This window comes from Lissotriton vulgaris, chromosome 2_1 (genome assembly GCF_964263255.1).
Source record: "Lissotriton vulgaris chromosome 2_1, aLisVul1.2, whole genome shotgun sequence".
NCBI lineage: Eukaryota > Metazoa > Chordata > Amphibia > Caudata > Salamandridae > Lissotriton > Lissotriton vulgaris.
Genome location: NC_141687.1, coordinates 398063693 through 398076948, shown reverse-complemented (window position 1 = coordinate 398076948; position 13256 = coordinate 398063693). Strand labels below are relative to the sequence as shown.

Genomic DNA, 13256 nt, shown 5'->3' with positions numbered 1-13256 from the left:
TGGCATCAGGATTTTTTTTAAAGACAACACAGCTTTTTAGGAATCCAATCTTTTAAACTAAGGAGTTCTATTTTTTGTTTCATGTGACCAGATCTACACATGGACCGATGGTGGAGCGCTGCACACTGTTTTTACTCTGCGTGTCTTCCATTTTGTGCTTGTTGAAGGGCGCTGGTTATTTCTGTCGGCAAACTCTGCATTACCAACATGCAGAAGCTTCTGCACATGCTTCTCCGCACTGAATACATTCACAATTTCGCATAAATCTACTGTCACATTTATTCTTTGGACAGTACTCACTTTGGTTTGACTGAAACCACAATTCAAATGCTTCAAAAAACTACTTGTTGTGAACACTAAGGTCTTATTTGGAGGTTGGCTGGTGGGATACTCTGTAATAAATCTGACAGATGCCCTGGTTTGCGATATTACAAGTGAATTACAGCTTATGGCACTTATAATAAGGGGATGGGAAAACTGGCATGCCCTTACTCTTCTCACTACCAGATTTATTTACACTATTATGAAGGCCAGAGATGATATATTTTAATTATTTTTGAAACCATTCCACCTTTGTTAATTCTCTTGGTTTATACATTATTCTAATTAAAGCTAACGTCACCGATACAGCTCGGCTCCCTAATCCTATTTTTTCTTTAGAGTCAAAGGATAGCTAAAACTGACCAATACATCTTTTATATCTTATATTATGTTATGTTATTGGAGCTAATAAAGCTCAACGGTTACCCGGGGGTGTGCTGGCGCTAGTTATCCTCCCCTGAGTAAAGACCGGTAAACCACAATTATAGGTTAAAAAGCCAGGTCTTTAGTCCCTTTCTAAATGTCAGGAGATCTGTGGTGTCTCTCAGGAAAAAAGAAGGTCATTCTAGGATTTTGTAGCGCGCACAATAAAGTTTCTTCCACCCCAAGAGGCTTTTTTTGTAAGTGGTACTATCACCAGCTTGGCTTCCATAGAACGCAGGGTTCTTTTAGGACGGTACCGTTGTATATGCTGTTTCAGATAATCTGGACCTGTGCCTTGGAGAGCCTTGAAAACTGTACAAAGGGCTTTAAAGCGCACCCGTTTCCTGACAGGCAACCAGTGAAGTTTTTTAATCTCCTTGGAGATAGACTCAAATTTAGGTGTGCCCTAAAGCAGCCTCGCTGCCGCATTTTGCAGCAGTTGGAGTTTGTTCATGAAGCGTTTCTGTAAACTCAGATAGAGGCCATTACAATAATTGAGCTGAGACAGAATAAGTGCCGTGGCCACTGTCCGCTGGCTGTCAGCCGGTAGAAAGGGTGCAATGTATTTAATAAGCAGGACATATATTTTTAAGTTTTACAGGTCAGGCAGAGAAAACTCTTGCATTCTTTTTTCACTTCGCATTGCCTATATCATCCACAGGATAACATTGGGATTGGCTTTTGACATTCTATAAGCGTAATTTCCAAATGGGAAGATATAACTGGTTCATGGTTGGTGTCTCTGTAAACCTACTTTAAAATCCTAACTTATGGCGAAGTCGGATTTTAAATTACAATTCTGGAAATACCATTTATATAATGTTGGCATTTTCTTGCCTTAGCCATTTGGTGCCTGTACTTCGCACATGACTTGGTGTAGTTTGCAGGTGTGTGTGTGTATTCCACCTAGACAGCCACACAGAATGGGATCTTAGGTGTGTCTTAATCGGCCATCCTGGCACAATGGGAGGGAGGAGCTGGACCCAGCCTCACTTACACTTGACTGAGCTGTGTCCTGTCCCCACACAACGGGCTGCATACCCCCTGTAGATAGGCTGATGCAAGGGAGGGTAGGGCCACTTTGCATTTTAAAGGCCTGCCTCGAGTAGTTTCTCCCTATTTCAAAGGCACACCCGTGTATTAAAGAAGGACCCCAGGCACCACAACTTCAGCTGCATCGTCTACAATTGGTGCAGAATGCCGCTGCCAGGTTGGTGATAGACATCCACAAACATCTCTCGGTCTCGTCCTCCCTTAGGTCGCTGCACTGGCTCCCGGTGGACGCAGAATTGTGTTTAAAACCCTCAGCCTCACTCACAACGCATACTATGGCCTGGGCCCTTTGGGCATATAGACCATTTTTCAACAGTATGTGCCCTCCAGAAACCTGAGGTTAGCAAAAAAGAATCTCCTTGTTGTTCCTAGGGTCAAAAAGATGAGATGGGGCGGGAGGGCCTTTTCATTTGCAGCTGCAAATGCTTGTGACTCTCTCCTGGACTTTCTATCGGGGCAACAAGAACACTCACTCTTCTGCAAAGCTGTGAAGACATGGTTGTTTCCTTGAAAGTCGGGTTGAGTAGGAATCGGTTTTGCCTGTATGAGGTCTGATGCTAGCGCCTTGATGCCCTTTGGCTAAGTTGGCGCTTTAAAAGACTCACATTCATTCATTCATTCATTCATTTGCACCGTTAGATACTCTGCCAGGAAGAATGACTGCTCTGTGGCTGAAAGGACTTACACTCTGCTGGACTCCTGCTTTTCTGTGCAGACCTGCTGCCTATTGCTCACTTTCCTGGATGAAAAGAACTGGACCTCCATCTCTTCACACCAAAGAGAATGTGGCTGGGTGGCTCATGGCTGGTGGTGAGAGGTGGCTGGTCTCCTGATCTGAAGCATCAGGGACATAACAGGCTTTCATCCATGGGCGTCCGCAGGGAAGGGCAAGGGGGGCACTTGCCCCCCCCCTGGATGATGACCCGGCCTACAATGTCTGGTGCTGAGTCAGTGAAATTTTTATATTCCATTTTTATTTCCATGCATTGTTTGTTATATATTAGAATGGATGATGATCGGATATTGGAACTTTTAATTTTGTGAGCAGGCAGGCCTCTTTTTTGTATCATTTTAGGCCAGCAGGCAGCAGCACCATGGAAATCCCTTTGACATCATGGCAGCAGACGGAGAGTGCTGCGCGCAGCGCCACCTATCTTACGCTGCATGCACCAGTGCGCCACCTATCTTACGCTGCAAAGAACCGCGCACCCACCCCCACAGTGGAGTGCAGTCAGTGGTGTTTGTTTCCAGGCCAGGGCCGTGACACCGTAGAAGCAGGAATTCGGGAAAACGGTCGGCAAGATTACAGCACGATTGAAGGCCCGGACTTGCCTTCTCCCACCCACAGCTTGAAGTTGAAAGTAAGTGAGTCATAGCATGTCTTAAACTGCACAAGAGATATCCTTGTGCAAGCCGCGTGGAGCTATCCACGCCCTCATATGCATGTTCCAAGGTAGCTCAGTAGACTGATGTACCTGCAGCATAGATCTGTTTGTAACCTTCTGGAGATAGTACAGTGAGTGGGTGGGTTAATGCACCTGCCGGAAAGTTCTGCTTATTACTTGGGAAAGATTGCTCAGCTCTGTATGTTACTCCACCTGCTGTGGATGTCAGTCTGTAACCAGGACGTAACAGGAACCACGTATGAAGTAATAGTGATGCATCGATAGCCACTGTATCAAGTGCATGCCTCACTCGCCCAGCCCCCAATGTTACTGCCCCGCCCCCACACTTTCGTACCCCAGATCACAGTTCTCTATACTTCACTATTTTGCACTTTGGCAATCGATTATCTGGTTACTCATGGGTGAATGGGAGACAGTCTAGATGATGTAAAAACTTGAAATTGTTACAACGTATTGCGCCTTTTAAATACGCATGTTAAGAATGACTTAGTCAAGAACAGAAAGCACGTATCTTCCTCATTGTGTCTTTGTATGTACCTTAAGGCATTCGATGGTTGAGTGCATTCCACCGTGCACTCAAGACACAAATGGAGAGTGGGGTTAAGCAAGATCCGATGTTATTCACAATATCCTTGCTGGGAGTTTACCTGCTGGTAGCGCCCTAGTGGAATAAAAATAAATCCTCCGGAATTCCACGACACTAAAGCAATGGGGGACTGAATAACCATTGTGTATCGTAGTCGGAAAAAAAAGGGTTTTCTGTAATACACCTTGCGTGTGTTAGAGTGGATAATAGGCGCGCCCGGACCGTATTCCTCTTGAGACGCCCCGCTGTTTGCGCAAACCTCGGGAGTGCGACACACGATGTTAATGAATAGCAACAGATCCCCCGGAGTAAATTACAGGAATGTGTCCTCTCTGGGGCGAGCTTTTGTGAATATGCAGCGTGTGTGGAGTGAATAAACACAACAGGAAGGCACGTTGGTATTCGCTTCATTATCGTTAATGTTAGAGGTGAAAAGATGTCAGCAGCGGTCGCGCGCTCTCGCGTGCACTGGGCGGGAAAAGTGCAGCGCACGACGCTTCTTTCACCCTCCTCGCCGCTCATTCCTATGAAAATCACCTTTAGTAACGCGTCTTGGTATTAGAAAGTGACTCGAAAAACATTGTAATTAGCGAGAAAATATTTCGATTTTTCTTTTCTCGGAATAGAAAGGGTGTGGAAACCACAGGCGAGAAATAGAAGAACCCTGCATGGGTTCCCTGGAGCAGAAGGGGATTTGAAAAAGTAACACACCACAAGGCAGAATATGTGACTCATGAGTGCATAAGTACTCATGTCGCGAGTTTTCATTCAGGACTGACTGATTTACTTATTTATTGGTTTTAGAGTGTGCTGTTGAACGTTTTTCTGTTATTATGGTGTATGAGATCATTTGCAGCCTGCTTCCTGCTCCTTCTGCGCCCCAGTTTTTCTTGTGCCCCACCTGGCACACATCATGTCGGAGGATGGTAATGACGTTAACATTTTGCCCCCCCCCCTGGAAAAAATTCTGCGGACGCCCATGCTTTCATCAACCTTGCATCTGCACATGGACTCTGCCATTCATCTGTGAGTGTACCCTGCCAAGTGGTGCCACCCCAGTTCTGGACCCTTGAAAGTGGACCTAAGGTGCTACCAGCATAACCAATGCATCTTTTCTGCTGAGCTGTTTAGCTCCTCAGCTAAACGGCTCATCCTCGAGCAGAACTGACAGATCAATGCTGTTGCTTGGATTGGGCCTGGTGCAGAAAGTTTGCATCACTCTTGCATCTTCTGAACGGATGCATCACCGATGGTGTGGCGCATTTATGACCAAGGTCCTCGAATCTCTCATCAACGGCAGCTCAATGATGACGATGGCCTCCGCGTCACAGACTCGCAGCTCATAGAACTGATGCATCGCCACAGCTGCACTCTGCATCCTCGACGCCTCACAAGCCCCGTAGATAGGATTTAAGGTACTTGGTTCAGCGGGCCTAACCTGGTCCCTGTAGCCAGCCTGCACTCCATTGCAGCAGGCCTGAACTTGTAACTTTGTCCCGGTCTGATGCAATCAGATCTCTTGTTGGCGCTTTGTGCTTTTTGACTTTATTTCACCTTAAAACTTTAAAATTCAATATTTCTGGTTTTACTGATTGGAGTTTTGTAGTTTTGGTCTTGTTTTATTTAATTAAATCTGCTATATGTTTCTAAGCCTGGTGTGGGATCTTTTTGCTTGGTGTTTTTACAGTTTGAAGTGTTGCACAAATACTTTATATATTGCATTCAGGTTAAGCCTTACTGCTCTGTGTCAAGCTACCAGAGGGTGAGCACAGGTTAATTTCGGTTTGATTGTGCCTTACCCCGATTAGGATAGTGGTTGCTGCTTAACCAGATCTCACACCCCAGTTAACCAGTAGCCCAATTTCTTACACCAGCATTAGATGAGGTTTAAAGATTTTTATTTTTTTCAGAATATACGTTACATTTCTAGTAAATCTAAAATTCTTCTGTTTATTAGGGTTTGCTTTATTAGGAATCCGATTTCAATTAAATGCATGGGTTTACATGTTTGAAGTCCTTTAAATGATACTATTACATTTATTTTAGATAAAGTTGTGGTGAAGGTGTGAAAAAAACAGAGAATCTACTCACAGAATGGAACCCCTTATTTCTATCTTGGTGTGGCTTGCCTCGATTTGATTAAAATTATGAGGGGTAATTTTATATATGATTTTTATGATGCACATAAGTAGTCTAGCCTCCTTCTTTACGAACAATTACTCTTTGTTGATCACTTTTTTATGAGCATCTTATAAATTTCCAAACTAATACTAAGTGAATATAAACAAGGGATACATTTCCAAGATTTGTGAGTTTACCATAATGTTTTAATTTTGAAACAATGATATCAGTTGTCAAATACCGGTAATCCTTTTAGCTCTGTTTGGTTGAATCATTCTCATTTAGAGAATATTTATCTTTTTCACCAAAGCAGATTTCTGTGTCATCGCCCATTTTCAAAACTATAGATGGCTTTCTAAAACCTTTGAAATTTTCCAGTAGAGATTTTCTAAACTCAACTATTTGTGTATTAAGTTCAACTGCTAAGACATCTAGGGGCAGATTTACAAGCCCCTTGCGCCACTTGTGCGTCATTTTTAACATGGGAAAAATAACGCAAAAGTGGTTCAAGGGGCTTGTAAATCTGCCCCCTAATGTTTATACATTATGTAAAACTCCAGTTGGAGCCAGCGAAAAATCTAAGTTCAAAGTATTTTTTTTTTTTTTTTTTTTTTTTTTAACAGTTCCAACTACTTTATTTTCCAGCAGAACATGTTATGTGGGGGTTGCGCCAGGAACAGCTGCTGCTTGGGAGTTCTGCACAGACAATCTGGTGTGGGTCTTGGCCAAGTGATCGGTGTATTCCTGGTATGGAGACTTGGTAAAGACTGTCTCCTTCCAGAGATCTGGGGTCAAGTAGCTGTAGGTCTTTGAGATACCTTTGATGCTATCTCAAAGACCTACAGCTACAGCTTCTTATTAAAGATCACCAAATGGCGGACAACGCCGGTGAAAACAGGGGAGGCTTCCGAGGCGGCTTTGGCGGCAGGGGCCGCGGCCGTGGAAGAGGACGGGGTCGCGGACGAGGCCGCGGGGCCCGCGGGAAGGCAGATGAGAAAGAGTGGGTGCCGGTGACTAAACTAGGTCGGCTGGTCAAGGACATGAAGATCAAGTCTCTGGAGGAGATCTATCTTTTTTCTCTTCCAATCAAGGAGTCCGAGATCATAGACTTCTTCCTGGCCTCTTCTCTGAAGGATGAGGTTCTGAAGATCATGCCTGTCCAGAAGCAGACCAGAGCCGGGCAGCGTACCAGGTTCAAGGCTTTTGTTGCCATCGGAGACTACAATGGCCATGTTGGGCTGGGCGTGAAGTGCTCCAAGGAGGTTGCTACTGCTATTCGTGGGGCTATCATTCTTGCCAAGTTGTCCATTGTACCTGTGCGGCGAGGTTACTGGGGTAATAAGATTGGCAAACCCCATACAGTGCCTTCTAAGGTGACTGGGCGCTGTGGTTCTGTTCTTGTGCGTCTGATTCCTGCACCCCGCGGTACTGGCATTGTGTCTGCGCCGGTCCCCAAGAAGCTGCTGATGATGGCTGGTATCGATGACTGTTACACCTCAGCTAGGGGCTGCACAGCCACGTTGGGCAACTTTGCAAAGGCCACCTTTGATGCTATCTCAAAGACCTAAGTTCAAAGTATTAAGGGAACATAATTTAAACACTTCTGGTCCTTTTAATATTAGGAACAAAATTTGGCTTAACATTCATAAATCTTCGTAAACTGCAATTGGAAATCAAACATTATTTTTTTCTTTATAATAGATTATTGATTCTATATTGCAGTGTAATTACTGGTCATGTTAATGGGCAGTTGCTGATTTGAAGCATTTGCTCTTTTCTTATATATAGGTTTTGGCAAAAATACTGGTCTCAGATAAATTGTGTTTTAAAAACTAATGTTGCTTTCTCGTTCACAAATATATTTCTGGGCAGTCTTCATGAAGGTTGGAACTATTGCTTTTTTAATGTCCTTACTAACATATCCATGATGCACAAACTGCATCAACATTTCCCAGACACATTATGGGCCTTATTTATTAAAACTGTTGCATCGCTGAATTAAAACAGCGATGTAACAGTTTTCACTGCGCCCTCCTTGCCACATGATGGATGCATTATATTTACTGTATGACGCATCATGTCGCAAGGAATGACAGGTACGTTAGTATTACTGACTTATCTGTGGGTGCAAAACTGACGCATTATTGTATCGGAAGCGTGACGCAACTCCAGCAATGCAGGGGGAGGGCTATGTTCATAGAACTGCATCACCTTTACGCCTGTTATGAGGCAGGCACAAGGTTTTGACACATTGGCGTCCTAGAAGTGGCGCAGTAAAATCTCGTAGATTTCACTGCATCACTTTTAAGACCCGTTCTTGCGGGGGAACGCCCACCCTGCATACATTATACCTGACGCAAGTATAATGTAGCACAGGGGTTTAGGAAGTGACGCATGTGCCTAGATGCGCCACTTTGTAAATATGCAACGTGGCCCATTACTTAGGCCACTGCAGCATCACAAAAAGTGACGCAACTGCAGGGTAAACGTGACGCAAGTGCTCATATATAAGCCCCAAAGTATGCTGATTGCTCACATGTTTTCAATATGAATTTATTACTATAGACATATTTAATAAAGTAGACAAGTCTACACATTTCATGATATAAGATCTTGATTTGTTTTTTGTTCTTTATTTTTAATTCACGTGACAGAAATGGTTCTCCATATTATATATATAACACAGTATATTACGGGTCTAATATTGGAATTTCATTTTTACTTTTCTCTTATTATTCACCATTTTTCTTTTTTCTCTTTTTTTTGAGAGTTTAGAATATGCTTCTTCTTTCAATAATGTTTTTGTAACATAAAAGTTATTGTTCTTTTATTTTTACAAAATGTTTTCATAATATGATATATATCCATATACCTTTGGGTTTTCATTTATTTTTATTCTTCATAGTTATTCTCTTTGAACATGAAAATAAAATTATTTTTAAACTTAAAAGAAGTGTAGACAGAACAGAAATCGCTCTTATCCAATAACGCATAAGACAAAGAGTTCATATGATTTTTCACAGCGGATATTCTCGCTCATTAGACCGATAAACCATGTTCAGCATCTTTACCCTTGTTAGAGACATTTTTGTTAACCTCATTATTGCTTGCATCCATTCTTTCATCACCCTTTATCATCATTAAACTAGTTGATCCTTATAGCAGGGTTCTTCAAAGTCGGTCCTGGAGGGCGGGATCCATGCCAGATTTTTAGCATATCCTCATTTAGATAAATAAAGTTATCTTAAAAATCTGGCATGGATCCAGCCCTCAAGGGCCTACTTTGGAGAACCCTGTCTTGCTGCATTCACAGATGCAAGCCTCTTAATAAATGTGTATAGTAAGTCATCTGAATATATTGGACTGTGCTACAAATTTGCTAGTTCTCACAACTTTTCTAAATGGCAGCCTTTCACTTGACCCAGATTCCAGAACAATGAACAGCTTAGTTACTTCAGTGAGACTGGAATACTGAAGACTTTACACGCCTTCCTAGGCCTCAATTCTTGTATGGGCATGGAACAAAACTTATAGACTTGGAATTTGTTATAAATTTCTTAGTGTAAAGAATTCTTACCTCTGACGAAATGCTAGAAGTGTCTTCTGACGGGAGGCTTATTGTAATACTTGGGTGAGCAGATGTCTCCCTTCTCCTCACAGGAACTTGACTTTCAGGAGCAAGCTGATGCTCCCCAGCAGGAGGAGTCTCACTTAGCTGAGGTTCTTCAAATTGAGACCTGGAAGGGGTGGATCCTGGACTCGTTGGGCTGACGTGGATGTCTGGCTCTGCATGTTTGACAGTAACAGTACCGCGATGGTCACCTTCTTCCTCCTCCTCCTTCACAACCTTAGTCTTTGAATCCAAACTCGTCTCGTGTGTTGATTCTTGTTTGCTAGAGGATCTCCGTTTTCCCCCTGATTTCTTCTGTTTTGGCTTTCCTGTTGAAAAGTAATTAGAACCAATGTAACAGGGAATAGTGACCCTACAATACGTAACCTAGAAAGGCATGGTACATACTGTGCAGAGCTTCACATTTCCCTCAGTGCTTCAGAGCCAATTCCTTATAAAAAGGCACATATTTAGATAACGTCAATAAGTGGCCACTTTAAGAGCTCAAATACCACAATTAGCTGTCTGTAGGTCCTCTTGCCACCTTAATGCCTAATGCTTCTGGTTGCCTTAGTTGCAAAAGGGGCCCTTGATTCACTCAAAACAGAGGCAAAGGTTGGTGATTGCACCTCCCACCGTCGAGCGCATGTGTGTTGGCAAGGAAATGCATTTTTAAAAAGCTAGTGACATCTTAAACATTGGATGATTGAAAACGATTTAAATTACTATTGTAAATGTGAGAGCTGTGCTTATAAATGCACAGGGATTGATTGAGAGTTTGGTGGACAGGGTACTCCACCATAAACGGGACGGAGTACCCTGTCTGCCAAACCCTCAGTCTGCCCATCCTATTCTTAGTCCGGTTTTCAATGGTGGTATCCAGAAAATTTACTCTGACTGCCTGGCCACTCGCTTAGACTACCCATTCCTAATTGGAGAGGAAAATCTCAGAGGGACTCAGGTTCATTAGTTATTTGTTTTTCACAAACAAATTCCTGCTTTGGAAGTTTGTGAAAAAGAAACCGTTTGGTAAGCACAGGTACAAATATCACTGTCTAGTCCAGAAGGCCCAAAGGTTGGAACACATACATGTAGTACGCATTGGCGAGCTTCCTCCTCTTGGAATGAATGTTAGCCCATGGATAGGCTTTTGAAAGTCTCCGACAATCTTTGGTCAACACTCTTGGCAAAACCCTCTGTGCACGGCGTCTACAGATCAATGCGTCAGTACTACCATCACTACTGACAGAGAGTTGCATTAAAATGTAGCATGAAATGATACAGAACTGTTTCAAAGGTAATTATGATTGCACAAAATACACTGTGTTGCAGTGCTGGTATTGTCTGATTAAATTGGGCCTCTCATAGGAATGGCCTGGTTTCTCAGCTCCTCTGAATCAGGACTATTTGGTACCTAAGTGTCACCCAGAGCTTGAGGCACATTTTGAGGGGACACACACATCATTTTGTCTTTGCTGTTCCTTTTGTATTGATAATGTTTGTCTGTTAGACAGTAGTTTGGCATGTGAAATGTTTGTTTTTGTATTTGACAACTCCTCTTTGAGCGCTATGGTTCCTTTTTGAACTTTTTATGAAAAATATTTATATAATAAATTATAACTGATTTTGATAATTTGCCAATGTGTGTACATAGGCTTCTTCTTATTCTTTATTTAGTTATTTTACTCCAATGACTAGTGTTTAAGTGTTAATTGTGTTCTTTTTCACCGGAACCGTCTGTTTGGTGGAATAACTTACTGTCCCTGGTTCAGGGTAGTTGGACAGCCCCTGTAGTCTGTCAATGCTACTGTAATCAGCTGCATAACATTTTAGCTGCCACTTATCTAATCAATCTTTACATCTTTTTTAATCTTCTATCTCATCTGTTCTGCTCCCACAAGTAACTCAAGTCTGCTGCAGATCTGAGCTCTGCAAAGATTCATAGCATTCCTGGCAGACCACCTCCAATGATTTCCCCAGCCTAGTGTGAGTTCATTCATTGAAACCCATTGTGCCCTATCAATGATCCAGATCCTAAACCATTTCACCTCCTTGTGATACATTGAAGGTTTTTTAGGTTCCGTCTTCCAGGCAGAGCTTAGATTTTCAAGAGTGGAAGATGAAGAATTACTTAAAAATATTAAAACAAGAAAGCTTACAATAGGCTTCTCAAGAGTTTGTACTGGTTGTAAAAACATGTTAAAAGTAATCCATGAATGAAAAGCCCAGCAATGCGTCCAGTCCCCAGCAGAACCCTAAACAACCTAACGTTGTGTTTACCAGAAAGGATATAAGTCTGAAATAATTGGCAGTCTGATCACAGTCCAGTCAAACATATATCTTTGAACAATAGTCTGTGACTTTTAGTTCCCTGTGTGCCCTCGTGGGATCCGCAGAAGCTGTGTTTTTCCTTGTGGGAAGGCTGAATTATTGTGTTCCTCACCCTTCCGCATTCAATTATTCCTCTTTGAAAAGGATGCTGGTTTTACACAGTACATGAAGGCTCAACTGAAGAGGACAAGGTTTGTTCATGGCCTGTGCCAGTTATCACTCTGCTTTTCATGCCTCACTGAGAACTCGTAATGGCGATCCAGACCTCCTTAAAGGGCCAGGACAGATCACAGACCATTCTATGAGAGGCGGGAAGCGCTGCAGCTGGAAGTCAAAGCTCGCATGTTTACAGGATCATTTCTCAGAACCAGCATGAGGATCCTGTAAAAAATACAATCTTCAGTTGAATTTTTCTTTTTTTTTTCTTACCTACTACAAAGGCGGCCTTGTCTTTTAGCTTCTCCTCGCCCTTCTTCTTCGTTTCTTTTCGGGCCGCTGCCTGCTTTGCTCCCATTCCACTCTTTTGCTTACTCGTGCCTTTGCTCTTTGAAGGCCTCTTTTGCTTCTGTAAAGGGTATTTGGAACCACAAGTAATTAAAAAAAATATATGCTACAATCATCAAATTGGAAGCACTTAATGACATATAATTAAAAGAGTAATTATTGTGCAAAAACATTTTCTGCCACGTCCTGCCTTTGGACTGATTTAACCAGAGGCAGCATGCATTCTATTCTGGCTTTGAGCGGGGTACATTCATTATTGAGAGGATATGTCTCCCCTACTAACCGACCCACGGAGTCCTGGACAGTGGACACATCATTTTCCCAAGGTGACACGCCGTGGTTGCAAACCCAACCGAGTGAGTACATTTATCTTTCATAATGTGGGTGTTCCAGGACCTCTTACACATCCTGGTTCCTTCATCCAATCACGACCTTCGGACTACCCTCTAATCAGGTGTCCCTGTTATCTCATTGTCCTGAATATTTCTAAAGAATTCAAAATCTCTCCAACACAAAAGCCCACTGATTATCACTGTCTTAAAACAATCTGCCATTTTCATTGATTCGCATTACGTGTGCTTTTTAAAATACACATTGAAAGTTGTTACCTGTACACAAAATTGTTGCCTATTCACTTCTATTTGTTTTTTTACCTTATTGCACCTTGTATGTGATATTACTACACTATACGAGTAGATACGATACTTTTCTGGTTCAATTAAAAGCACCTATAAGGCTAGAGTGTATTAGTGGTTTTACTACACTCATTGCATGCTTAGAATATATTTATTTGCTTATATACAAAGTCTGTATGAATGAATTCCAGCTGAACTATTGTTTTGAGTATATACTGAATGCCCAGGTTCTACTAGCATAATGGCTGCTTCTGCCATATATAGCA

General features: G+C 42.4%; 1 protein-coding gene and 1 pseudogene across 1 annotated transcript in view; one reads left to right on the top strand and one right to left on the bottom strand.

The window, feature by feature from the left end:
• KIAA2012 (KIAA2012 ortholog) overlaps window positions 1-13256 on the bottom strand; it is a 598843-nt gene that overhangs the window by 89175 nt on the left and 496412 nt on the right. Inside the window, exons 20-21 of the mRNA XM_086954068.1 lie at window positions 12281-12416; window positions 9488-9849 (exon numbers count right to left, since the gene is read on the bottom strand). Of these exons, the coding sequence (XP_086810194.1) occupies window positions 9488-9849; window positions 12281-12416 (498 nt within the window). The remainder of the gene's footprint in view (window positions 1-9487; window positions 9850-12280; window positions 12417-13256) is intronic.
• LOC147730450 (small ribosomal subunit protein uS5 pseudogene) lies at window positions 6766-7478 on the top strand (annotated as a pseudogene).